This window comes from Heterocephalus glaber, unplaced genomic scaffold (genome assembly GCF_053883595.1).
Source record: "Heterocephalus glaber isolate CG9 unplaced genomic scaffold, H.glaber_assembly_v1.0 deba00001795, whole genome shotgun sequence".
NCBI lineage: Eukaryota > Metazoa > Chordata > Mammalia > Rodentia > Bathyergidae > Heterocephalus > Heterocephalus glaber.
This window is the reverse complement of record NW_028258476.1, coordinates 1,223,441-1,249,495: the sequence shown is the minus strand read 5'-3', so window position 1 is coordinate 1,249,495 and position 26,055 is coordinate 1,223,441. Positions and strand designations below refer to the sequence as shown.

The following is a 26,055-nucleotide window of genomic DNA, read 5'->3' as shown; positions in this document are numbered from 1 at the left end:
CCTGGGTTCAATCCCCGGTAAAAACACACACACACACACACACACACACACACACACACACACACACACACGCTTTGAACAGCCTGGGCCATTGATGAATGTGATGACTGGAAGTGGGTGGAAAAGGGGATGGGACCCGCATCTCGGTAAATGAGAATGAATCCAGGCTGGGGTTGTTAATACTGAGGAGGGGAAATGGGGAGCCCAGGCAGAGGCAGGGAAGCAAAGATCTGGAAACTGCAGTGGGGCGGGAGGCATGGACCCCAGGTCTGTGCTGAGCTCTGCGTTGGGGGAGGAGGAAAAGCCCGGTGGAGAGGGCAGTGGGGCAGTGTGGCAGGCAGCAGGAAGGAAGTGGCTGAGAAGAGCTGGGGTGGGGACTTTTTCCGACCACAGACTGAATTCCAGGGAGCTCCATCCAGGGTGCGAGGCCTGGGCTGGGCCGAGACAGTCAGATGAGGGAAGACACATGGGGAGGAAGCTCTGACTCCTCCCTGGGGGTGACACGGAACCGGGAAAGTAGAGTAAGGTTAATCCTTGTAACCTTAGGGGATTCAAACAAATACTTATGGAAGATGAGCTGAAAATCTGATCCTGTGTTGAATTACAAACTTCAAACACAAAATGCTAAGAATAATAATCCTCTAAAAACTGATACTGTCACCAGCTAGCAGGGGTCTTTGCTTTAGTGATGATACACATTAAAACTAGAGCATTTATTTGCAGGCAAAAGCTTTGAGAGTAAGAGAAAATGGGCCGGGTGTGGTGGTGCAGGCCTGTAATCCCAGTACTTGGGAGGCTGAGGCAGGAGGATCACCATGAGTTTGAGACCAGCCTGGGCCACACAGTGAGTTAGAAGCCAGCCTGAATTACAAAGCGAGACCCCATCTAAAAAAAAAAGAGTGAGAAAGGAAAGGGGAGCAGGGCCCTGACAAAGATCAAGCAGGTCCCCAAGGAAGAACTTCAGAGCAGATGAGGAAAGGCCTAGAGCAGGCGTAGCTGGCCGGGTAGGTACACTCTGAGGGAGGGATCCAGACTGGCCCAGCCACAAAAGCAGGGGGGCCAGGGGCTGGTTCTGGTGCGTTATGATCTCAGTCTTGTTCTCGCTCAGACTGATCCTTGAGACCTGAGGGGCAGCTGGATTTTAGGGCGGAATCCTCATGACCCAAGTGGCAGTTTCAGTCCTGTGAGGCTCTGCTGGAATCCGAGTTGACCAAGGTTTAGGGGCGGAGACTTCAGGGTGCAGCTGTGAATCTCTTGCAGGGCAATAAGATAGGCGAGGAAAAGTCAGGGCTAATACACCTTGTTTCCTTGTTTTGCCAACATTTAGACATTCTCCAAATGCCTAACAGGCCTAAAGCAGAGCTGAGGAGGACTTGACCGAGTTTTACAAAATGAAAGTCAAACTTTGTTCTGTTTTTAGTTCTCGCTGGTCATTGTAGGCCCAAACAAAGGGTTACGAAATGGCCTGAAGTTCCTGATTGCCTCAGAAGAAAAACAAATCATGCTTTTGATGAGTAACAGGTTAGGGGCTAGGAGTTTGTTCATCCTTTGTACCTATAGTGGTCTCTGACTATGCCATGATTATGTCAATACTTCAGAATTTACAGAATATTTTATTTTATTGCAGTTTATATTTTTCTTTGTTGTTGTTGTTATGGAACTAGAATTGAACCCAGGATCTTGGCAATGAGCAGCATCCCTGTCCCCAGCCTATTTATTGATTTTTTTAGAGACAGGATCTCACTATGTAGCCCAGGCTGGCCTCAAACTCGCTTTGATCTTCACCTTCCCCAGTGCTGGAATCACAGGCATGTGCCACCACACCTGGCCCTGTTTTATTTTATTTTATTTCGTACCGGGGATCAAACTCGGGACCTTGCTCTTGCAAGGCAGGCAGTGGAACCATTGAGCTAAATCCCCGGCCCGGGCCCCGTTTTAGTTAAAGACACAGTCTCATTCAATTGCTCAATTTTCCAGGCTGGGTTTAAATTTCTGATTCTCCTTCTTCACGCTCCCAGGGTGCTGGGATTACAGATACATACTCCGCCACACTCGGCTCTCGTTTCCTTCTTATTGTAAGACTGTGAGGTGGGCACTGTAACTGTGAAGTCCGTGACTTGCTGAAGATCACATTTCTGCAGTGTCAAAGGTATGATTTGAAAACTCCACTCTATGCTTTTCTCCCAGGACCTTGCATACTGTGGGCAAGGGCTCTACCACAGAGCTACAGCGCCTGCCCTGTAGGAGTGAACTGATGAGTGCAGTTTTCTCAGATGCTTACAGGAAGAGCCCCCTGAAGTCTGTTTTTCATCTGATCATGCCACTGTGCCATCTCCCATCCACCCTTTTTTATTATTTTATTATCTTTTTTTTTTTTTTAACCCCAGTACCAGGGATTGAACCTGGGATCTATCTTACTGAGCTACAGCCCTAAGTACTTTATTTTTTGAGACAGGGTTTTACTAAGTCACTAAATTCCCCGGGCAGGGCTTGAACTTGTCTCAGCCTCCCAAAGGGCTGGGATTACAAGTGTGGGCCACCATGCCCGACTTTTTTTTCTTCTTCTTGAGGGATATAATAGTTTCTTCCAAAGACTCCACATTTCACTTCTCTTCACATGACTTTACAGCTCAGGCAGTAATGTGCAGCAGGCCCTGTTTTGACAAGCTCAGAGAAATGCAGCAGAGCGAGTCACAGCTAAAGACAACTGCACGGACTCGACTAGGGCTGAGCGTCAGCTGTTGGGGGCCGGGGCGGAACCGGGCACCCACGGAAGGTACAGCTCACCACCCTTAATGCAGCTGGGAGCTGTATAAAACTGATGATCTTAGGGCTGGGGCTTTAGCTCAGTGGTTCTGGCGCCTGCCTCGAAAGCGCAAGGACCCGAGTTCGATCCCCAGTACCCCCCCCCCCAAACTTGGTGATCTCATCCACCATGGCTTCAAAGCCCATTTTATACTAATGTCATCTGCGTCCTTTCAAGCTCTCTAGCTTCGGAAAATTTTTGGAGAAGAGAAGGCGGCTGGAAAAGGGGTCAAAGTTCCTCTCTGGGCCAGCAGGGTCAAATCACATCAGCCCATCCGGTTACAAAACCTGTTTAACCGTAAACTAGCGCGTCGCACTAAGTCCTTCCCGCCACAAGATGTCACGAGACAACCCCATCGCCTCAGCACCTTGTTAGGCACTTTGCAGAGCGACCCATTTTCACTGTGGGGAAAATGCAAATTTACTTTAGTACGTGGATCATAAAGGAAGAGAAAAAGGCAGTTTTTCAAACTTCTTCCGTGTTATCATATTTACTCTTTTTTCTCTGAATGTTTTCAGGGTGTGTGGAAGGGAGTCTGAGGTCCACCTCCGGAAATTTTAAGACGTCATCCCCCTCGAAGGAAAGTAGTTGCGTCCAGCCCCCCTCCCCTGGTGTCCGCGGGGGGCGGGGCGGGGCTGGCGGTGACGTCACGCTGGGCGGGGCTGGCCTGGTCTAAGTGAGTGGCGCGGTGGGGGGAGGCTTCGGGGAAGAAGGCGCCAGGAAAGGGCGGCCTTTGCGCTCTGCACTTCTTCCTGTCTTCTGCCCGTCCTGGTGTGGAGTGAGTAAAGGGTGCAGGTGTTCGGCGGACGGCGTCCTCTTCACAGCTCCGAGTCGTCCCTGCCCATGGCCCCGCTGCGAGGCGCCCCCCGCCTGGTGCTGCTGTTCAGTGGGAAGAGGAAGTCCGGGAAGGACTTCGTGACCGAGGCTCTGCGGAGCAGGTGTCCGTGGGGCTGCGGGGCCGCGGGGCAGGGAGGGTCGCGCCCTCCCGGAGCGAGAGCCAGTCGGCCGCCTTTGCGCAGCCTCGTCTGTAGGTCTGCCTGCAAAAGCCCTGAACGGCGACGCCGGGGCGCTGGCGCGCTCTGTGCTGTGCTCGCCACTGTTGCCAGGGAACTGCTACGGAAAAGTAAACGGAGGCACAGGCGAGGGATCTTGAAAAACACACCCCGAAAGTGTCTGATGCCAAAGACAGGACTCCTGCCAGCACACCAACTAGTGATAGGAGTTTACTGTTTATTTTGTACTACACACTTCGCCTGCGTGACTTCTTTCATTCCTCGTAACCTCTTTGTTAATTGCTGTGTAGTATTGTTAGCATCTCCATTTCACAGATGAAGAAGTGAAGGCACTGAAAAGTTAAAAACAAACGAAATTGCTCAGGACTCAAATTCAGCTTCGTAGACCCCGCATGGTGGTGCACACCTGTGATCCCAGCACTCTGGGAGGCTGAGGCAGGAGGTTCACACATTTGAGCCTAGCCTGGGCAACTTAGCAAGACTCTGTCTCAAAATAAAAAAAGGATGTAGCTCAATGTGAAGGTCCTGGGTGCATTCTGCAAATCAGAAAAAAAGAAATCAGTTTTGTCTGGCTCCAGGGACTGCTTTCGCTCATTGCCTCCTTTAATAATAATGCCTGTTGCTCAGTGTTTTCTCTCCCAGCAAGATGCCCTGTGTGAGAGCATCCTGGGCTGGGAGAGCAGCAGAGCAGGAGAAGGTGGGGTGGGGCTCCTCCTCTGGGCCAGTGTGGTGGGAGTTCTAGGACGCAGCTTTGGTACCACAGCAATTCTAAGAGTCTTAGGAGAACCCGGGCAGAGGTCACCACCTGAGTCTTTGCCCACTGTCTCACTTCCATTTCCCAAGCTGGCTCTCGGCCTCAAACACAAGTCAAAGAGCGGTGAGAATCCCAGGCTCTGACACGCGACTGCTGGGATTCACACCCTGCCTGTGAGGTGCGGGGTGTGTGCTCCTGTACACGTTTCCTGTCTGCTTGGCCTTGGCTTTGACAGCTGTTAAGTGGCAATAATAACAGAATGGTTGAAAGGGTTAAATGAGTTATGCACATGAATGGCTTAGAACAATTCTTGGCACCTAGTGGAGGCTCAGGAGTGAAAAGTTGGCTATTTTCATTTTGTCAATATTGGTTTCATTACTTACAGTATTGCTCTGAGTGAGTGCATTCATCTCACTCAACCCCAGTTTCTCCAACCCACAGAACATCTAAGAGCACCACCTCACCATGTTGGTGCTGAAGCATCACCAGTCCGGGCAGGGAATTGTGGGCCTTCCGTCTTCTATCACTTGGACCTGAGTGGTTGTTTATGTACAGTGACTAACTGAAGTGATGAATTATTCTTTATGTTATGGTCAAGTTAGCTGAGCTGGAGATACCCCCTGCCTGTGAGACACTGAGCTTAGGGTCCCAGCAGGAACCTAAATCCAGCCAGAATAGCACCAGGCCTGGAGGCTCACACCATACCTACACTTTTATAGGTTTGACCTGTTAGTTTCAGGGCTCCTGTGTATTCATTTGAATTTTGTAATAGTCCCGCATGGGAGACACAACAGAAATGGTATCTCCATTGTCCTAGTTATTTTTCTCAGACAAAATGCCAGACACCCACAAGTTAACGAAGAACAGTTTATTTTGGCTCACTGTGAGTAGAGGTCCATAGTTGGCTGGCTCCAAGGTAGGGTGGCCTAGCACAGGGCCATCACTGAGGAGAAACAATTCATGGCATGGCAGGCAGAAGGCAGCAAAAGCAGCGAGCAGCAGCAAAGCAAGCCTCCTTTTCCCTTTTATCTCCTTGGCTATAAGCCTTTTAGTTGGTGCCACCCACACCCAGGGTGGGCCTTCCCATTATCCACACCCAGAACTCTGTGAATGGAAATCAGTAGAGTAGTTTAGTACCAGCACCCTTAATCCCAGTATCATACATCCTAGATCCACTCAGCTCCAAAAAGCCCCACCTATGAGTAGCTTTGGGGGATATCTAGATACAAGCCATAACACCCATTTTATAGATAAGGAAAGAGGATCAGGCAAATTGAGACCTGCCCAGCGAACATAGGTACTAGTTGTAGAAATGAGGCTTCAAACTGAGTATGGTGGTATACTCCTGTAATCCCAGCGCTTAGGAGGCTGAGGCAGGAGGATCACCATGAGTTTGAGACCAGCCTGGGCTACATAGTGAGTTCAAGGCCAGCCAGAATTACATAGCGAGACCCTGTTTCAAAGAAAAATAAAGAAATGAGGCTTCAGCCCAGGCCTCTGGACTCCTCCTCTAGAAGCTTTGGGTTAACTAATTTTGCACCTCCCTGTCCTACAGACTCGGAGCTGATGTCTGTGCTGTCCTTCGGCTCTCTGGTCCACTCAAGAAGCAGTATGCTCAGGTACGTGGTGGCTCCCTGTTGTCTGTGGGGTGGGAGGAGCCAGATCCCAGGCTCTGGAGCTGTGGCTGCTGCTTGCATCCCTGGCCTGGTTCCCGAGACCCCTGCTGCAGTGTGGTGGCTCTTTTGGGGCATGTGGAGCTTAGGCTATTAGCTTCTCTCACTTCAAGCCCCCTGAGCTGCTGACCTCACGTGGACCTGGGTCAGCAGGTGGGCCCGTGAATCTGAGCACCTGAGGGGAGGGGGTCTCCCCAGCCAGTTAGTAGGGAGCAGCGAAACTGAGGGTGTTTTCAGGCCCCTTTCCTCCTGGGGCCCTCTGGGTGGAGCACAGCCTGGAAGCAGAGAGATGCAGTTCAGCAGAGTGTCAGAAGCTGGGGTGTGCGGAGGGTTAGAGGGAAAGTGGGAGGCAGTCTCCCCGGGTTTGGGATGGAGACAGATGTTACTAGAAGGGATACAGAGGATGCAGAATGCACTTCTGTTTTGTTGTTTTTCAAATTTCCCACTAAGTTGAAGGCTAAGCCTCACCCAAGGGATGCAAAGTCCTCTTGCGATTAGTTTAAGCCAGAGGTAACTGGGAAGGTAAAACTTGAGAAAAGCACAGGACACACTTCAGAGATGCAGGGAAACGGTTTCTGGGCTGTCCCGAGACCTCCTCCCTCTCCCAGGGTCTGAGGTTTCTGTTTCTGGGGCGTCCCTGATCGGGCTGGGGAGGGTGAGGCCGGGCTGACCAGTGCAGGCCGAGGCTGTAGGCAGCATGTGCTTTGTGCAGGAGCATGGCCTGAGCTTCGAGCGACTCCTGGATGCCAGCAGTTACAAGGAGGCCTATCGGAGTGACATGATCCGCTGGGGCGAGGAGAAGCGGCGGGCCGATGCCGGCTTCTTCTGCAGGAAGGTCGTGGAGGGTGTCTCCCAGCAGGTGTGGGTAAGGCGGCCTCACGGAGACCCTGGCTTTAGCCCTGTGCGTTGCCCATCGGTGTCTGCGGCTAAGTCCAGCCTCCTCCTGGGTGATCGCAGGCCCTAGTGCCTGTCCCTCATCTGGCTCTGGTTCCCTGTGACCGTTCATTGCACAGCAGCTGGAGTGCCTTTAAAAACACAAGCCAAGTCACGGCACTGTTATGCTTGGGGACTTTGGTGGCGGCCTGCGGTGCTCAGGAAAAGTCGGTCTTTAACACAAATGTCTGGGCCCAGGTGGTGGGAACCTATGGCAGTGTGCTCCTCTCCATGGACGGCTGTGTCATGGAAAGCGCTGAAAGACTGAGCGGCACTGGTCTGGGGCCTGTGGGGTGGCCCTTGCCATCTCTGGGCCGCCTTATGCCTTAGGCCTGGGCTGCGGCTCCCTAGCCCTCCCTCTGGCCTGTGAGTCACGCTTCTCGAATCAGGGCCTTGCTGTGGCCCGCCTGCACTGCCCTCCTCTTCACCCGCCAGCTGGCTCCTACCAGACAGGCGCCTCCCTCCTACCTACCCTTTTCCTTCCGCAAGCATTCTTTTTCTTTTTTTTATTTTTAGCCAAACCTTTATTGGTACAGTGTAGATATACATAACGATAACACTCATCATAGGGAGTTTGCACCTGTGCAGGATACATCCTGCTTTCATTCATTCTGGCAGCAAATGCCAGTCTGCTTTCTCAGGCATGGTGCCAGGGCCTGGGGATACATTGGTGCGGAATGCAACGAAGTCTCCTCTTTCAGGAGTTTAGGTTGGACACAGGCATGGGGGAGATGGCACAAAAGAAATGCAGAGTACGCCAAGTGGAGGCAGACCCTGGGAGCGAAATAAAGCAGGCTCAGGGTGTGAGGTGGGCTGCCAAGGCTGGGATGTCTTAGTGTGGGTTAGGGTGACCTGTTAACACGGCGGCTTGCTCCCCCAAGGAAGAGGAGGTGCAGGCTGAACGGGGCACTGGGGAAGTGGCTCTGCAGGAGGCGGACAGGGAGCTGCCAGCAGCCTGGAGTGGGGTCCCCGAGGCGTTTGAAGGAGAGCCGGAGGGCAGGGTGTGACCTGTGGGAGCTGATGGTCAGATCCTACCCGGCCTTGGAAGAGTGGATTTCACTCTGAATGACAGAGTCATGGGCCGGGGTGTGTGTGTGTGTGTGTGTGTGTGTTTGATCAGAGGAGAGACATGATTGAAGATTTAACTGGGTGTGATGGTGCACATCTGTAATCCCAGCATTGGGGGAGGCCAATGTGTGCGCGCGTACATGTGTGCGTGCATGTGTGTGCGTGTGTGGTGTCACAAAGTTCCAATCCAGCCTAGGCAACTTGTTTTTCTCTTTTTTCTTTCCGTACTGGGGATCAAACTCAGGACCTCGTGCTTGGGAGGCAGGTACAGAGCTAAATCCCCAGCTGGCAACTTTTTTTTTTTCTAAATTTTTGAGACAGGGTCTTTCTGTGTAGCCCAGGCTGCCCTTGAACTCATGGAGATCCTCCTGCCTCAGCCTCCTGAGGAGGGGGGAGGGTGTGGGCTGAGCAGGCCTGAAGGGAGCTTGGTGGCCATCTTGGCTGTGTGGAGGCCGAGCCACCTGTGGGTTCTGTGCTGTCCCAGTTACTGGGGAGTTGCTCTTAGTGCCTCTCCCCTGCACTGTGGCCCTGGGGCGCGTGAGGTATGCTGTTCTCACCACTGTGTCCTCAGAGCCGCCCCATTTGGTGCCCTGGTGGATGCATGAGCCTCCTGGCAGGTAGTGCAGTGGGGGTGGAGCTGCATCACTGCCATGGCTTCTGGTATTTGATTAATTCATTTCATTTTTTTTTTTTTTGTACTGGGGATCGAACTTGGGACCTTGTACTTGCGAGGCAGGCGGTGGCACCACTGAGCTAAGTCCTCGGCCCCTAATTAATTTCTTTTTGAGAAAGGGTCTCACTATATATAGTGCAGGCTGGACCTGAACTTACTGTGTAGGCCAGACTGGCCTCAAATTCATGGCGATCCCCCTGCCTCAGCCTCCCGATTAGAGGAATGCACCCCAGCACCAGGCTTGCTCTGGCTTCTGTAGCCCTCCTCCCTCACCTGTAGCACCGTCCTGTTGGTCACCCGTCCATCCCTTCCTGCAGCTGGTGAGTGACACACGACGGGTGTCGGATGTGCAGTGGTTCCAGGAGGCCTATGGCACCGTGACGCAGACTGTCCGTGTGGTGGCCTCGGAGCAGAGCCGTCGGCAGCGGGGCTGGGTGTTCACGCCAGGTGAGCTGCTCAGAGCCTTGGTCTCCATGGTGCTCAGGGTCTTCGGTGCTTCCTGGCCGGCCTGGAGGAAGTAAATGCAGGGCCCTGAGGGGAATCGGCCTGGGCTTAGGGGTGCCAGGGCCCCAGACCAGGGAGCGGGGCTGGCGAGGGTGTTGGATGGTTGGGGTCCCCTACTGTCTTCCAGGGCAGTGGCTGCCCCAGAGGCCCGGCTAGGCTGCGCCCGTGGCCTTCCCCTTGGCTGCCCAGCCTGGGGCTGCTGGCCCACAGCTGCGCTCTGTATAGGTGGCGCATGGCTTGGCGCCTCCAGGGCACAGCTCTGACTTCCGTCTGCCCCAGGACACAGGGTGCTCAGCATGTTGCGTCGCTGGCCTTGCCGTCACCCACAGCCACCGCTGCGTGGCCAGCGGGCCTGGCCTCAGTGGATGCACGGCAGCCTTTTGGGCTGTCTGGCCCTGGGTGCCGTCCAGCTCTGTGGGCAGTGGCAGGCGAGAGCAGAGTCCCGGAGACTGAAGAGGCTCGTGTGGCCGTGGGATTCTGGGCTGTCACACGCGTCGTCCATGAGGGAAGAGGAGGGTCGCCAGCGTCCCCTCCCCGGGCCAGGGGGCCTGGTACCTGGGGTTTGTCCGAGGGCAGGGCCTGATTCGTTGCGTCCCTTCCACAGGGGTGGATGACGCGGAGTCAGAGTGTGGCCTGGACAACCTGGATGGCTTCGACTGGGTCATTGAGAACCACGGAGACGAGCAGCAGCTGGAGGAGGAGCTGGAGAAGCTACTGGGATTCATCCGCTCAAGACTCTAAGAGTCAGGGTCCAGGCAGAAGCAAGGGCTGCCGGGCCAGACCAGGCCGATCCTGCAGTGCTGGGGTCCCAACCCTCATGGACAAGGGGGCGTGGACAGCGGGGAAGCCTGCAGGAGCCACCCTCTCTGTGGAGAGGATCCCTGCCTCTTCAGGACGCTGACGGAACAGAGGAGGTGGACTCGCTGTGCTCAGAGCGGGAACTTCGCCACCTCCGGGGGCCTGTGCTGGCCTTGCCTTCCTGTCCGGATGGGGAGCATCCCAGCATGCTCGCCAATAAACCTCCTTGGAGCGCATGCTCAGGGCTGGACGTCTCTCATTTCCCCGGTGCCACCCCAGCTGTGGGTGCGGAAGGACCTGGGTGTCATGGTGGCAGTGGTCTCTGCTCACCTCCTGCCTGGTCCAGGTGTCCCACAGAGGTGGGCCTGTGCCCCAGAGATCCCAGCCTGTCCTTGTTGGTGGGCCTGGGGGTGAGGCTTTGCCTCTGGGGCGGTCCTGGGAGTGGCTCAGTGTTACCGTGGTGTCCCTTTCTTTAGTGTAGCCCTTTATAATGCACTGAGTCCTTCACAGGTACCTTGCGAAACAGGTGAGAAAGAGTGTGTTCATGTGCATTTAGCCAGATGCCAAGGACTCGGAGAACTGAAACAACTTGCCCAGGACGGGGGTGGGGGGGTTAATCCGTGTCAGTGCTCAGGGTGGAACGAGGCCTCCTGACGCCTGGCTGACCCTTCTGCCACTTCCCGCAGGGGATGCAAACCAGCCTAAGCACCCCACCTCTCTGGGCCCGCTGTCATTTTCTTCCCACAAATCGTGTCAGTTCTCAGAAAAGGGGACAGCTGGAGAAACGACTTCAGCCCAGTCCTAACTAAGCCGGGCACGTTCTTGCCCAGTCTTCGCCCTTGCTGCCGCCTCCCTTGCTAGGCACAGAGAAGGCTCTGAGGACAGAGGAGAGCAGGACACAGGCCGTCTCTTGAAGGGCTCGGTCCAGAAGGGAAACGGCACCGTGGTGCCCTGGGGAACGGGCGGGCAGAGGGAAGGTGGCTGGCGGAGCTGCAGGCTTGGGTGCACAGGTGGACACTGCCCTGCCGCATCTGACCCCCACCCTGAGTTGGGAGCGGATGCCCGTGAGCTGTGCGTCATGGAAATGAGCCAAGGCCACGGGCCGTGTCCTCCTGAGTGGGAGGTGCAGCTGGAGGCAGTCGGGGAGGCAGGGGCGGGGCTCTGCCTGTGACCCTGAGAGAAGCCCCTGAGAGGGACCCTGAGCCCAAGCCTTGGGGTCTACGGGACCCAGAGCACGAGGGCGACTGTGGACCCCTCAGGGGTCATTTTTGTCCCCAGCAAAGATGAAAGTGGGGCTGATGACCAGAACACCTACTTCCTGCAGCCTGGCGCTTTGATACTCCTGACTTGATCATTCCAATTTAAAGATGAATGACTCACAGATCAATCTGTAGAGCTTATTATGGAACTCACCCATCTGGGACCACCAGTTATGGAGTGAGAGAGGCGAGTGAGCATGGCTGGGATTTGTCTCGCTGTGAAGCCACGCTCAGCCATAGACTCGCGGCTTCTTTTGTGCCCCTCTTCCCCAACCCTGCTCCCCTGCTGGGCAGCCACTTCAAGGAAGACCCTTCTTTGGTCCTGAACCCTCTGGCACTTTTTTGTTGAGGAGGAACAGTTCCCTTAACAAAGCTGTGTGATCCAAGCACCTTGTGAACTCCGTGGGGAGAGGCACTGAGTCCGTTTCTGACCTCTAGGAGCTCCCCAGACAGACAAAGCAGACAGGGGTCACCGGTCACTCAGGCATGGCAGAAGGTGGGGCAGGGCATAAGGGGCCACAGAGAGGGAGGTACTTGTAGGAAGCACGGTGTTGGGGGTCAGGGTTGAGGCTGTTGGGGGCCCAGCAGGAGCCTTCCCTAAGTTTCCAGGCAAGAAGTACAGGGGCCAAGGAGAGTCAGGGCTGCTGGAAAGCAGACGACTGGGTGTGGTGTCCACTGTTATGGCTGAGTCTCCATGTCTCCCAAAGCTTCCTGCAGTCACAGGTGGAGCTTTTCCAGAGGTGGCCGAATCTAGAGTGTGTGATTGATTCACAGCGGGCTGGGCCCGAAGGCACTAGGATTGAAGGGTGTGAGCACCACCTGCCCTATGAGTCTGAATAAGATAAAAAGGGGCCAGGAAGACGCTGGTAAGGCCCCCTTCTGCTGTCTTCCACAGCCATGAACTGTTGCCCCTCTGCCACCCTGCCTCGGAGCCGGAGCCGGCTAATTATGGACTGAAACCTCTACAAACTGAGCTAAACCTTTCCCCCTTTAACTTCGGGTGTTGGGTGTTTTATCTCAGCTATGAGAGAAAAGTAACTAAGACAGAAATTGGAATGTTATGGCTGTCTCGATGCCCCTCAAAACCTCATGCTTTTCCAGAGGTGGCTGAGTCCGGAGTGTGTGACGCTGGGGTTAAGGGTGTGTGATTACTAAACCACCACACCTGATTGATTGGTTTGGCACCGCCCTGACCCCTGCTCTGCATCCTCACCAGGACTTCAGGGGAGCGGCCTTTTCATTGTAGGCAATCTAGTAGCTATGCAGTGGTGTCTGCTGGCATTTTATCTGCATTTTCCTGATGATTAATGTGATATAAATCTCTCAGAAGACTGAGTAGAGTGGATTGTCCTCAACCTGGTAAAGAACCTTTGTACGAACCCTGCAGCAAACAGTATGCGTGATGTTGCCATTACAAATGCTTTCTCCTTTTTTTTTCTTTTTGTTACCAGGGATCGAACTCAGGACCTTGCACTTTCGAGGCAGGCGCCGGAACCACTCAGCTACATCCCTGGCTCCACGAATGCTTTCTCCTTAAGACTGGGACCAAGGCAAAGTCGTTCAATATAGTCACCCACTCAGCATGCTACTGGAGGTTCCAGCCAGCGCAGTAAGACAAGAAAAGGGAATGGGGACATCCAGATCGGGGAGGAAGAGAGAAAACTGTCTTTATTCATAGAGAGCACAATTATCTGGAAAAGAGGATGGAATTCCCAAAAAAGCTACTAGAACTGATAAAGGAGTTCAAGTCACCAAGATGTAAGATTAATGTGTGAAAACCACTGTAAGCCAGGCATGGTGGCACGTGCCTGTGGGAGGCAGAGGCAGGAGGATAGAAAGTTCAGATTCATCCTGGGCAACTTAGTGACACAGGGAAACCCTGTCTCAATATAAAAAACAAAAAAGGCTGAGGATGTAGCTCAGTGCAAAGGCCCTGGGTTCAGTCCCTGGACAGGCGCACACACGCGCACGCGCACGCACACACACACATGCACAGAGTTGTACTTCTATTTGTTAGCAATGCACAATCAAAAATTGAAATAATTCTAATCACAACAGTTTAAAATATGAAATAGAGATAAATCCAGTAAAAGATATGCAAAACTTGTACATTGAAAACTACAAAATGTTGCTAAGAGAAATTAAATAAAGATTTGATCATGTTCATATATTGAGAGATGTAGCCCTTGTGAGTAAGGTTAAGTTCATGACAGGAGTGTAAGGTGGGTATCTAACATCCATATTTTTAGGAGTATTTCTATTATTTTAATTTTATGAATTTATTATATTGTAAAATAATTACTTACATGTAAAAGACCACCAATGGGGTCACACCATAAACTCCTGTTGTTTTCCAGCCACTTGTTTCTAGTTTTTTGTTGTTTTTTTTTTTTGGTGCTGGGCATCGAACTCAGGACCTTTCACTTGCAAGGCAGGCTGTGGAACCACTGAGCTAAATCCCCGGCCCTGTTTCTGGTTTTGATGCAATCTAAATGTTTAGCCTGTGTCAGTCTGACAGCGTGTTCATCAGCATTGGTTATCAAGGATATTGTACATTTTCATCTCTAAATTGTAATGAGCTTTTAGAAGGAAGGTCATAGAGACCACAACAGAGACTGCCAATTGAAAGTCCAAATTTTTTTATTTATTTTGGTTTTTTGAGACAGGGCCTTGGTACATAGTTCAGGGTGGCCTTGAACTCACAGTGCTGGGATTACAGGCATGTGGCACTAGCCTGGCAAATTTATTTATTTTAATGTATTAATTGTAATTAAGGCTGGGAGCATTAAAACCTTGTTAAAATCATTGGCAAAAAAGAATGACTTTAATAGTGGTCCATATTTTATCTGCTGGAAGAATTGTGCAGAAGGAATTGTAATTCCACTTCTCAAAAACTGCAAACAGACTTTACAGAAAAAGATAAAAAAGGAGATTTCCTAGATAAGGCAGAGGCTTGCTGGAAAAGTTTTCTAGCTGGAGTCAAGATATTGGACCAAGGGATTATGGATCATCACAGTGCCAGGTTTTATGCTTAAACTATGTCAGGGTAGAGATCTTGAATGTTACAGTTGGAATGTTAAAGTCAGTATCAGTTGATAAATTTGAGCTAATACATTTCTAAACTACAGGGCTCCTGAATTAAGTACAGAGAGAGGAGCAGAGGGCTAGGAATGTAGGCTAGGCAGAGCATTTGTCTAGCATGCACAAGGCCCTGGGTTTGAGATAGATAGATATCTTAGATAGAGAGATCATTTCAAAATCAGGGTGAAACTGCAGTTCACATCACGTGATGCAGCCCAAGATCCCTTCCCCCACTGTTTTGTTATTTATTGCTATATAGCAATCACCCCAAAATTTAATGACTTAAGACAATGAGCAATTTATTGCTTACAATTCTTTTTGGTTTTTTTGGTTTGTTTGTTTTGTTTGTTTTTTGAGGCAGGGTCTCCCTTTGTAGTTCAGGCTGGCCCTGAACTCACTATGTAGCCCAGGCTGGCCTTGAACTCCAGAGATCCTCCTACCTCAGCCTCCTGAGTGCTGGGATTACAGGCGTGCACCACCACACCCAGCTGCTTACATTCTATAAATGACTGCACCCAGCTAAATAATTCTTCTACACGTAAGATGTTGGCCAGGGGATTATCTGAGGCTTCAGCTGGGTTGGAACGTCCCAAATGACCACTCACATGTCTGCTGCTGCTGCCTCATGGGTCCCTCTGGGAAGCTAGGCTCAGCTGGGGGCTGACCCCCCCCCCCCCCCCCCCCCCCCCGTCTCAGGCTCACCTCTTCTATGACTGGCCTCCCTATGGCTCCTCTACATGGCCTGCTCAAGATTTCTTACATCTCTTAGGCTACCAAAAGTGAAACAGAAGCTTCTCAGCATTCCTAACTGCCAGGAAAAGAAAATGTCAATAAAAAAGTATTAAATTATTAATATTTATTCAGTGTTTATAATAAACAGCATTTTCAACATCAATTATTTTTTGTTTACAAAATCTAAAAATAAATTCCTATATGAACTAAGATGAAAATAAAAATAAAATGCTACAACAAAAATAATCTTTACTTCAATTATGACAATAAATTGGTCGACAGTTTGAAACAAAGCTTTCAAAAAATGAGCAAATAGCAGCCAAATTGTCAGATATTTTTCTTTCTTGGCAGGTGTTTTTGTTGTCAAAACATAGGCAATTTTGAAGGAAACAAAATCAAGTGTCATTGTTCTAAAAATCTCAATACCACACCCATCACTTCTCCAGAAATCCTTTAGAGCCTGATGATTTAGATGAAAAAATCCTGCTATATATAACAGAGCTATGAAGGCTTTTATTTCAGATAGTGACATGTGTATATAATTTTGAGTATTACTGTTGATGTATATAGAATGTTTTATTTGTATTTTATTATTAGTGTATTTCATAACATCTTGTAGCAATAGCATCCATTACAAGGAATTTCCAACCTTGAATCCCAGTGCTGGCTTTCCATCCAATAGGTTTCACCCCTGGCAAGAACCTAATCACATTTCCAACCTAGTTGGAACATTGGGTCTTTCAGGTGTACATGACCATTTTGTAGCATTTTGACTCATCAAATATTTACTTACATTATTGTTTTCTTTCTCATCTGAATTAAAGTCTTCACTCTCTACCTCTCTAGCTGTCATTTCTTGCTCTGTCTCTATCCCAACTTCTTTTTTTTTTTTTTTTTTTTTGTACTGAGGATCAAATTCTGGACCTTGCACTTGTGAGGCAGGTGGTGGAACCACTGAGCTAAATCTCCAGCCCAATCCCAATTTCTTGGATCACATGATCCAAGTCATCATCAGTAGCTGAGTCATCTGATGAATCACTTTCCACCTCCTCCCAAAGTTGCAAAAGCAGATTTTCATGTGACATTGTACTGAACTGGGCTAATTCCACAAGAAAAACCAAAAGAAAACACTTAATAAAACAAATTATAAATACTTATTAGTATGTTCGTAGTCATTCACATTCCTCATGGGAGTTGGCACGTGTTCATAGTGCATCCTTTTTTTTTTAGCATCCCTTTAATCATACCTTAAACAATGAAAAAAGTTATAAATGCACAAAAATGTACCATGGAGCATAAGGTGGGTAAAACTCACCCACTGATGACTTATCACACGTGCACACACCTTGCTGCTCCTCGACCAAACTGGGGGCGTGGAGATTGGTTTCTACACCTCCCTGCAGCAGCCACTGTGACACACAGCCAGCTAACATAGAGCAAAAGTGCATCTTTCATTATAGAATTATGATCCAGATGTATTTATCCTTATTCTGTTATTTTTAAAAAATACTGTTAGTTTAGGGCCAGGGATTTAGCTCAGTGGTTCCGAAGCCTGCCTCTCAAGCACAAGGTCCTGAGTTCAATCCCTGGTACCAAAAGAAAAATACTGTTAATTTAATTTAAGATACTGTTTTTAAAATTTTTTTTTATTTTTTTGAGGCAGGGTCTCCTCCCTTTGTAGTTTGGCTGGCCCTGAACTCACTATGTAGCCCAGGCTGGCTTCAAACTCACGGTGATCTTCCTGCCTTGGCCTCCCGAGTGCTGGTAAAATACTGTTAATAAAAGCTGATTTTTAAAAAGTTAGGTATAATTATGCACAGTGAAATGTAATGATCTTTTGTGCTTGTTTGCTTGCTTGTTTTATGGCTTATTTCTTTGTCACTGTAAAGGCTAGGCGGACCTTGAACTCACCACTGTCCTGGACTCCTGTACCTCCTGCCTTCCTCATCTGAGATGCAGCTCTGTGAGTGTGGACAAAGTGTGCAGCTCTGTAACACAAACCCTTGATGAGGTAGCCAGTGTCTCCACCATTTTAGAAAGTTTCCTTTTCATACTTCTTATTCAGTTCCTGCTCTCACAGAAACGACTGTTTTCCTTCGTTTTACCACAGATGTGTTTTGCCTGATGTAGAGCTTAGTGTAAATGGTTAACATTGGTTTTTAAACCCAATTTACAACAATCATATTTTAGACTTCATTGCTTCATTGGTTTGCTATGCATTCTTTTTATTTATTTATTTATTTTTTGGTACCGGAGATCCAACTCAGGACCTTGCACTTACAAGACGGGTGGTAGAACCACTGAGCTAAATCCCCAGCCCTTGCTATGCATTCTTAAACCTTTTATGGTACTTCATCCCCCTCCTTTTTTTCCTTTTTTTTTTGGTTTGTTTTTTGCTTTTTAGTTTTTGAGACAGGGTCTCTCTATGTAGCTCAGGCTGGCCTAGAACTCATAGCAGTCCTCCTGCCTCAGCCTTCTGAGTGCCAGGCCACCATGCTCAGTGCCACGGAGCTACATCCCCAGCCCACCCAGACAATTCTCGTGTCTTCAAATATTTTGTTTTCAAAAAGGGTATGTGGGCAGTATATTTTCAGAACCTGTGTATGTGGAAGAATGACGTTCTGCTGCCTCTGCTGGTGGACAGTGGCTTGGCTGGCATAGGTTCATGTGTAACTTGGTTCCATTGTCTGCTGGTATTTCTGTCGCAGGTTTGAGGTCACCTTAGCTTTTGTTCCTTTGCAGGTAATCTCCTTTTTTTCTCTGGATATTTGGATATCTTTTCTTTTTTCTTTTCTTTCTTCACCCTACTTTTTTGAGACAGGATCTTGCTATCTAGTTCATTCTGACCTCAAACTCACTATGTAGCCCAGGCTGGCTTCGAACTTGCAGCGATCCTCCTGCCTCAGCCTCCCGAGTGCCGAGATTATAGGTGTGTGCCACCACACTTGGCTGCCTTCACTTTTGAGATTCAAATTCTGGCATTCTTCAAAGTAGAACATGGATGTGTTTTAAAAAGAAAAAATTGGTGGCCCTGTTCCCGGTAAAGCATTATCAATAATGAGATGCACATTTAAATGTCCTCTTCCGTCCAAGTGCCTGCTGCACCCGGACGCAGCCACCTTGGGCGTTTGGGCTGTGACACTACAGGGCCTGGTGCTTCTGTCAAATGTCTTGGGAGGTGCTCTTTGCCTTGAGGACCCGGCTTCTTTCCCTGAGTTGGATTTGGGTTTTGGAAACAGCTAAGTGAAGTTTGGTGCTGAGTTCTGGTGAAGGAGCCATCTTGAAGAAGGCCAGAAAGGATAGTGCCTACCACCGGACCAACCCCGAAATTCCTCGGAGTTAATTCTCAGAGGCGTCTTAACAGCGAATGGTTTCAGCTGGCGTTTGCCATTTCACTTGTGCCCTGAGGAGCTGCCTCAGCTTTGGGGAGGCTTCCAGGGCTGCGTCTGAGTGGCAGCCCCGGCCTGGCCGGCTGCACGCTCCCGCAGCTTCAGTAAGGGCCCCACCTCCACCCCAGAGTCCCCCCTTCTCCAACACCCTGGGGCAATTATGGAAGATTTTTTTCTTTTGAATCTTTCGTGCCTCGCCACAGAGTAGTTCTCAATAAATGTTTGTGAAAATGAAAAAAAATCTAAGTGTTAGGAAACAATATGACGTTCTAAGCTTACTGTCTTGAAGTGGCCGACATTCATTTGGATGTTAGAGTCGTGGCGTGTTTGAAGCAACAGCAAGCTGACTCTGTTATATCACTCTTATTTATACACTGCGGTGTGCCAGAAATCATTTAACAGTTGGGTCTCTGAAAAAACAAAAAAGCCCTGCTTTGTAGCATTTGACTATTTCTGTAGTATAAATACTTCCTCTGCGGCCAGGGTCACACTACCCACCTGGTGTCATGGTGTCACCGGCCAGGCAAAGTTCCTGAACATTCAAAATGGGCTCTTGCAAGCTGGTGGAGGCTGGCTCCAGTCCCCGCTGGGAAAGCTCTGCCCCTCTTTGCTGTCCCATCATTGCCCGTCTCAGTTGGGTGGCCTGCCTTCTGTCTGTACAGCGTGCCTGTGGACTGTATATTCTATCTCCTGTACCCAGAATCTGAGTATTTCTTTCGTCCTCATTGTACCACTGGGAAACAAGGCCTGGGGACATGGCCTCGAGGCGCAGAGCTTCCCTGCCTGCAGGCTCGCTGTCAGTCTGGAGCTCCCTGCTGTGTGGGGCCCTAAAGGCCCCACCCTGGCCACCCGCTCCCATGCTCACGCAAGGAGCCCAAGGCACCCTGTGGGTGGCCGAGGTCTGACGCATGTTCACTTGTGCCCTGATAAACTGTGACTGGGAGCGTGGTGACTTTTACTATCACTGCTGCCACTTCCACGGCCCACTTCTGGATCTGCACGGTGCCTCGCCTGACAGCCAAGGGAGACGAAGGGGGCTTAGCCCTTTTCTTCCAGGGGAGTCCAGGGCGCATCCAGTCACAGGTGGGCTCCTCAAGGAGGGGAGGAGGATCTGTTGCCTCCTCCTGCTCCGCTATTTGTCTCTCATGGCTTCTGGTTTGGGGGCTTATGGAAGGTGTGCATTAGGGACTGTGTGGCCCTCTGAGGGGCCCTCAGGTGGATGTGGGACATCACAGGATGTGGGCATCACCATGGACCTCAGCCATAGCTCCAAACCTGTCACTTACAGATGAGGTGAGGCCGAGCAGCAACTCCGGTGGTAGAAGGACCTGGTCCCTGTGCCCCACCCTGCTCAGGGCCTCCTCCTCGCTGGGGGTCTCCAGACGGCCTGAACCTGTGCTCTGTGTCAGGTGCAGAGCAGGCTCAGCCTGGCCCCTGGGAACCTGGCCCATTCCGGCTTCCTGGCTTTCCCCACCCCCTGTGCAAAGGCCAGGCCACCTGCCCATCCCACTTGGCCTGTGTAGGTGTCTCAACCCCACCAGACAGGAAGCCACACAGTCACTTCTGGAGGGGAATAGTCCTGTGAGCTGGGGATGGAGGGCTGGGAGAGATGGTGCAGACTGGGACCGGCCACTCCTTGGACGCCTGTGGTGGAGGGTCCTGTCCTTTACCATGGCCACCATACCTCTGGGTGTGGACAGCATCTGCTGATGGAGGAATTCCCAGCAATGTCCCTCTGTGATGCATGCGGTGACTTTCCAGGCACCTTCAGACCAGAGCCAGTGGTAGCACTGGCATCTCAGTCTCCTCCTGTGGGGGCTGGCTCGGCCTGCAGGATGGCTGGGACACCCTGGACAGCCAGCTCGGGCATTGTCCTTGCAGATCCGGGATGTTCCAGGAACAGCGGTATAAATCCTGTTGAGAACTGGCCAGGTGAGCAGAAGGGCAGGGAGCCAGCGCCTTGGGTCCATTTGGCAAAGGCAGCACGAGCACCTGCCCTCCCCAAGAGAGCCTGGGGGAGGGCGATGGCACAATGGGCTGCAGGGGACTCGCAGGGTGGTGCGCTTTGCGGGTTTACCACGTGTTTTCCTGCATATCGCTTCATTTGGTTTTTGCAGTAACCCTTGCCCTGTTCCCATTTTAAAACTGCAGAAATGAGGACACAGGTGAAGTGACCTGCACAGCACTCTTCACATCAGGCTTGATTCTTGCTGCCAGTACCAGGGACCCAGAGCAAGCTAGGCCCCTGTCCGAGCCCGATTCGCACCCGGGGAATGGGAATAATGGTACCGATGTCAAGGCCGGGCACGTGGTGCGCTGCCCGCCTTAGCAGGAACTCCGTGCCTTGGCTTTTTTCTTTTCCCCAGAGTCCAGATCACACAGCCAGAAACAGTGGTGTTGGGCCTAGAGTTGAACTCCTGTTACATTTTTAGTTCTTAACAGTTTCCCCTTCACCTAATGTAATATAAGACTAGCAGTTTTTATTTTTTAATTTTAATTTTAATTTTTTGGTACTGGGGATTGAGCTGGAGACCTTGTGCTTGTAAGGCAGGTGGCAGAACCACTGAACTAAATCCCGGGCCCTGATTAGCAGTTTTTAGAAAAAGAGTTCCCTTAAGAAAGAAAAGTGCAGCTGAGCAAGGTGCTGTGTGCTATAACCCCAGCATGGGGAGGCTGGGCCAGGGGCAACACGAGTTTAAGCCCCTTCACAGCTTAGAACCCTGGGGTGGGTGTGTGTGGCTCAGGGCAGAGGCCGTAGGTTCCGTCCTCAGCATCATAAACAAGGCGGGGGTCACTATAGCTCTGAATGTGTGAGCAAAGGCAGGATGCTGGGGACAGGCAGGCCTCTGCAGGTCATTCGCAGGCTGGTTTCCTGGGGCCTGTTTGCCCTGCTCCTACCAGGAGGTCTTCCAGGGTTCAGGGTTCCTGGCTGCTCAGTCTGGACTCATTAAGGGACCGTCTAAGCCCAGCTTGCAGTGGGAAGGCGTGACAATCCAGGGTCAGCCCTGAGCCAGGTTTGCCTATGCCCTGTGGAAGGTCTGGGGCCCACAGCCATTTCTCAGTGCACCTCAGGACCTGCACCCCTTCCTGTATGGCAACCAGGCCACGTGTGGTTCTTATTTGACCACAGAGGTGAATGTGGGAGACTCACACTGGGATGTAAAGGCCATGCAGGCGCAAGTCATGTGCAGTGCAAGTCTAGGTCATACCTGCTCTCCTCCTGTCAATCATTCTTTACTTTTGTGATGTCTGGTGGGATTGAACTTGACCTGCTCAAAAATGATATAGCCAGTTGCGTTCAGCTCCCATTAGACCAAGCTGATGATGAGTCCATTCATCCACCCACCATCCAGCCACCCACCACTGTGCTCGAGTAGTTGTACAAGGTTGAACAAAACCCAGCCCTTGCCTTTGGTGAGTTCACAAATCAGTTGAGACTGACAAGAAAATAACACCACTACCTGTGCTGCTAGTGACTTATCTGCATGGTGACACCTCGGGAGAAGGGAGGGTGGGGGCAGAAAGTCACCGCTGGTCTCCAGAACTGGGGAGACTCCTCACAAGCCAAGCAGGTCAGGGCGACAGCTGCTGACGAGGACGCACCCGGGCGTGGGGTGACGAAGGAGCATCACCTCCTGCTAGCCCCAATTCTTCCTCGTCCTCTCCCTGCTTCTTCAGGGTATCGACTCCCCTGGCCTGGGTTTCATCCTCTGCTTACACCCTGGGGAGGGGCTGGACCTCACCCAGAGCTGGCCAGGAGGGAGGTCACCCCCACATCTTGGCACTCTGACTCCCTAATGGGTGCTTTGCTTTCGGGAGTTGTTTCTAGCCGGGCGTGGTGGCACACGCCTGTAATCTCAGCCTCCTGGGAGGCTGAAGCAGGAGGACTGAAATTCCAGCAGAGGAAATTCAGCCCAGGAAAGCTTAGTGACTTAATGAGACCCTGTCTCAAAAAATAAAAAGGCCCAGGGCCAGGGATTTAGCTCAGTGGTTTGGCCGCCTGCTGCGCAAGCACAAGGACCTGAGTTTGATCGCTGGTACCAAAAAAAAAAAAAAAGTCTGGGGATGTAGCTCAGTGTGAAGGCCCAGAGTTCACTCCCCAGTACTGGAAAAGAACCCACCCACGCGTATGTCTGCTGCTCACTGATTTAGCCACTGCAGTTACCCCGTCCCGTCCCTACCCCTTGCAAGGTTGTGGCTTTTAGTCAGTACAGTTTATCCCAGGATGGAAGTGACCTGGGAGGCCTATACTCATGATTAGTGAAGGACCCTAGTTAGCAAGACAGACTCCATATTGCTGCTTGACCCACCTGCCTGCCCTTTAGATGAACTCAGAAGGAGGAAGCTTAAAAACCTCCTCCCCTTAGAAAGTCTCTTTAGAAACAACAAGTAATCAACTATTGTTTTACAAATGTTCTAAGGGCAGGACGTTCCTTCGCCATCTGTACCTTTTGCTTGCTTTGCTAGTTCTATCCCATAGAGGGGCCTAGAAACTGCTGGCCTCAAAGGTGTATAAAACATGTTTGTCTCCCCCTAGTCGAGGCTCGAGTCAGATGTTCGGCTCAGGTCTGGCCGGTAATAAACTTCTGTGAGGATTTAATATCGGTCTCTGGTTGGTTCTCTCTCACTAGGTGTAACATTCCTGGAGGCCCCAGCGAGATAGCCAGCTGCTCTGGAGCTTATCATCTTGGAGCCTCTGCTTCTTTTTTTTTTTTTTTTTTTTTTTGGTACTGGGGATCGAACTCGGGTCCTTGTGCTTTGGAGGCAGGCGACAGAACCACTGGGCTAAATCTCTGGCCTTTGTTTCTTTTTAGGAGAGACCAGGATCGGACATCGGTGGTATTTGGCCCCTCTGGACACCGGTCTGCAGAAGGAGAGAGGCCACCCTGACGGTATTCCAGGGCTAGGCCACCCTGACGGTATTCTGGGGCTCTGGGTAGACTGGTCCCGGTCGGGCCTTATCGCCAATCAGCCGACCCGAAGGAGTTTATCGGGAAAGCCTCTAGAGGTAAGAATCGAATGATTCTTAGTGCACTGTGGGTAGGTAGGAGGAAGCCAGATGCGGCACAGGTTCCCCTACCTAGAGCCTCTTTGAGACGGCAAGCAGACTCATTGGGTTGGAGTCCTCAGAAGATCGACTCCCTGGGTGGGGTTGGAATCCATTGGGCCCCAGAGGTTTTACTTGGCCAAAGTTTGTCTTTGTCTGTTTATTGTTGTCTGTCTGCTTGCTCTGTGTGCCTTTTGCATTTTCACAGGCTAAAATTATGGGTTCCTCACAGTCCACAGAAGGAACTCCACTTGATTGTGTTTTGAATAACTTCAAAAAATTTATTCCACAGACAGGGAAAATGAATATGGCATGAAATTTTCTAAAGGCAAATTACGAACCCTGTGTCAGTTAAGGTACATTGTTTTTCTGGGGGTACTTTTGTGAGCCGTCCCAGGGGCCCAGTTCTTGCTCCTGGGCTGCCCGCGTCCCTGCTGCCCATGTCCCTGCTGCCCCCAGATGCCCCAGACTTTCTGGTCCCGGTTCCTGGAACTCGTCGGACTCTCATTTAACTTGACACTTCTGAGTGTTCTGTGTTCTCTGCCCGGAACCGTCGCCCATCTGCTCTCTTGGCTTCATGGCCCTTCCTTTCCCAGACACCGGGCAAGGTGTCCTGGTTCTGGAATTCGTGGTGCTCTCTGTCCGGCCTTGCCACCCCTGCTACAAGTCTGCTTAACGGTGCTCCCTGGGGCCCCCTGAGCACTGTGAGGCTGGGCCGGGGCCTCGCTGGTGTAAGTCCCAGCACCGGCCACGCAGCAGGTGGGCAGGCAGAGTTGAGGACTAGTGGGTGAGAGGGGTCAATTATGACCGAGGAAGTGACGGCTTGGGTGCCCTCGCCTGGGCGCACGGTGGGGGTGTGGCCACAGTGTCATCCTTTCCAGGGCACCTGCAAGGCTGGGCAGGAGACAGCGCCAGAGTGCTGAATCCGCCTCAGCGGTGTCTCCCCCATCCCCTCGGCTCCTTTCTCTTCCGCCTGCCCCTGCTGCCCCAGTGTGGAAGGCCTGCCCCTCGGACCTTGCCCCTCTCTGCCCTTCCCTTGGTATTCTGCTTTTCCCATCCTCCCCTGTCCTGCCAACCCCTCCTGTACCATGTCAGCCTGTCCTCCACTTCGCTTGCTAATACTTTGCAATTTGACTGCTCCTGGCTCCACTGCAGCTGCCTCTGTCCCACCCTCACTTCCACCATCCCCATCTGCAGGTCTGCTCACCCAGGCCTCTGGCTTCTCCTATCTTCCTGCCTCTCCACTCTTCCTGTCGAGGAGTGCAGGTGTTCCTCAGGCCCCTGCCTTCTGCTCTCCCTGTGCTCCTGTCTCCCCACCCTGGGCCGTTTAATCAGCAACTGGCCTCCACTGTTTGGGGCCGTGGAGCAAGGGCTCCCTCTGTTGGCAGGGTGGGGGTTTGTCCTGGGTCAGGGAGGCAGGCTCCGGGCTGCCGGGGCTGCCCTCATTTCCTTGGCAGGTGGCTGGGAGTTGGACGGAGCAGGCCTTCTCCGAGCTGGCGCTTTCTCTGGGCTGGGTTGTGCTTCACTCCCGTTACCCAGAGCCCTGACAGCTGTCTGCACATTTGTGGAGCTTCAGTGAGAGGCCAGCCTGCTAGATTTCAAAACACTTGAAGCATCAAGAACTAACAAATGAGGGGCTGGGGATTTAGCTCAGTGGTTCTGCCGCCTGCCTCTCAAGCACAAGGTCCCGAGTTTGATCCCTGGCACCAAAAGAAAAAAAGAAAAAGAACTAACGAATGAGATTACATCAAATTAAGAGGCTCTGCACAGCAAAGAAAACAATCAACAGAGTGAGGAGACGACCCACAGAATGGGGAAAAAGTTTGCCAGTTATCTCTCCAGCAGAGGACTAATATCTAGAGTAAAAAAGCAAAAACAAAAACCTAGACCTCCGAAAATAAAGGACCCACTGGAAAAATGGGCAATGAAAACGCATGGACACTTCTCCAAAGAGATACAAATGGCCGGTGAAAAAATGTGCAACTCCCTGGACGTTAGAGAAAGGCAAAATAAAACAACACTGAGATTTTGTCTTCTAAAGAAAGGCCATCATCTGGGCCGGGGATTTAGCTCAGTGGTTTCGCTGCCTACTGCGCAAGTTCGATGCCTGGTACAAAAAAAAAAAAAAAAAAAAAGAATGGCCATCATCATCAAGAAAACAAATAATAACAAACGACAAGGTGCAGGAGAAAAAGGAACCTAAAAAACTAAAACTAGAGATTCCATTTGATCCAGTTATCCCCTTCTAGAATAAGTCAAAGACATCGTATTACAGAGATCAATCCATGCACACCCATGCTTATAGCAGCACAACCTATAATAACT

General features: G+C 51.1%; 1 protein-coding gene and 1 long non-coding RNA gene across 3 annotated transcripts; both read left to right on the top strand.

Moving 5' to 3' along the window:
• Nucleotides 1–2,099: 2,099 nt before the first annotated feature.
• Pmvk (phosphomevalonate kinase) lies at nt 2,100–10,458 on the top strand. 2 transcript variants are annotated; one of them, XM_004871334.4, is made up of 6 exons: nt 2,100–2,149; nt 3,325–3,744; nt 6,129–6,192; nt 6,959–7,111; nt 9,238–9,367; nt 10,029–10,458. In XM_004871334.4, exons 2-6 carry the CDS (start codon nt 3,650–3,652, stop codon nt 10,163–10,165), a joined length of 579 nt encoding a protein of 192 aa, XP_004871391.1. In that variant the 5' UTR covers nt 2,100–2,149; nt 3,325–3,649; the 3' UTR covers nt 10,166–10,458. The 2 variants fall into 2 exon arrangements, with proteins under 2 accessions (XP_004871391.1, XP_021105153.1); XM_021249494.2 differs by lacking the exon at nt 2,100–2,149 and having other exon boundaries at nt 3,515–3,584.
• An 8,911-nt stretch (nt 10,459–19,369) lies between these two features.
• LOC147820811 (uncharacterized) lies at nt 19,370–25,612 on the top strand. The gene is made up of 2 exons (XR_015448149.1): nt 19,370–20,615; nt 23,498–25,612. It is a non-coding gene; the product is annotated as an uncharacterized LOC147820811 (long non-coding RNA).
• The last annotated feature ends 443 nt before the right edge of the window (nt 25,613–26,055 follow it).

What these genes read in the sequence shown, in the direction of transcription:
- Pmvk (XM_004871334.4), top strand. Translation starts at nt 3,650, where the DNA reads ATGGCCCCGCTGCGAGGCGCCCCCCGCCTGGTGCTGCTGTTCAGTGGG. An exon ending in ACCGAGGCTCTGCGGAGCAG is followed by an intron (nt 3,745 to 6,128) that starts GTGTCCGTGGGG and finishes CCTGTCCTACAG; the next exon opens with ACTCGGAGCTGATGTCTGTG. An exon ending in TCAAGAAGCAGTATGCTCAG is followed by an intron (nt 6,193 to 6,958) that starts GTACGTGGTGGC and finishes TGCTTTGTGCAG; the next exon opens with GAGCATGGCCTGAGCTTCGA.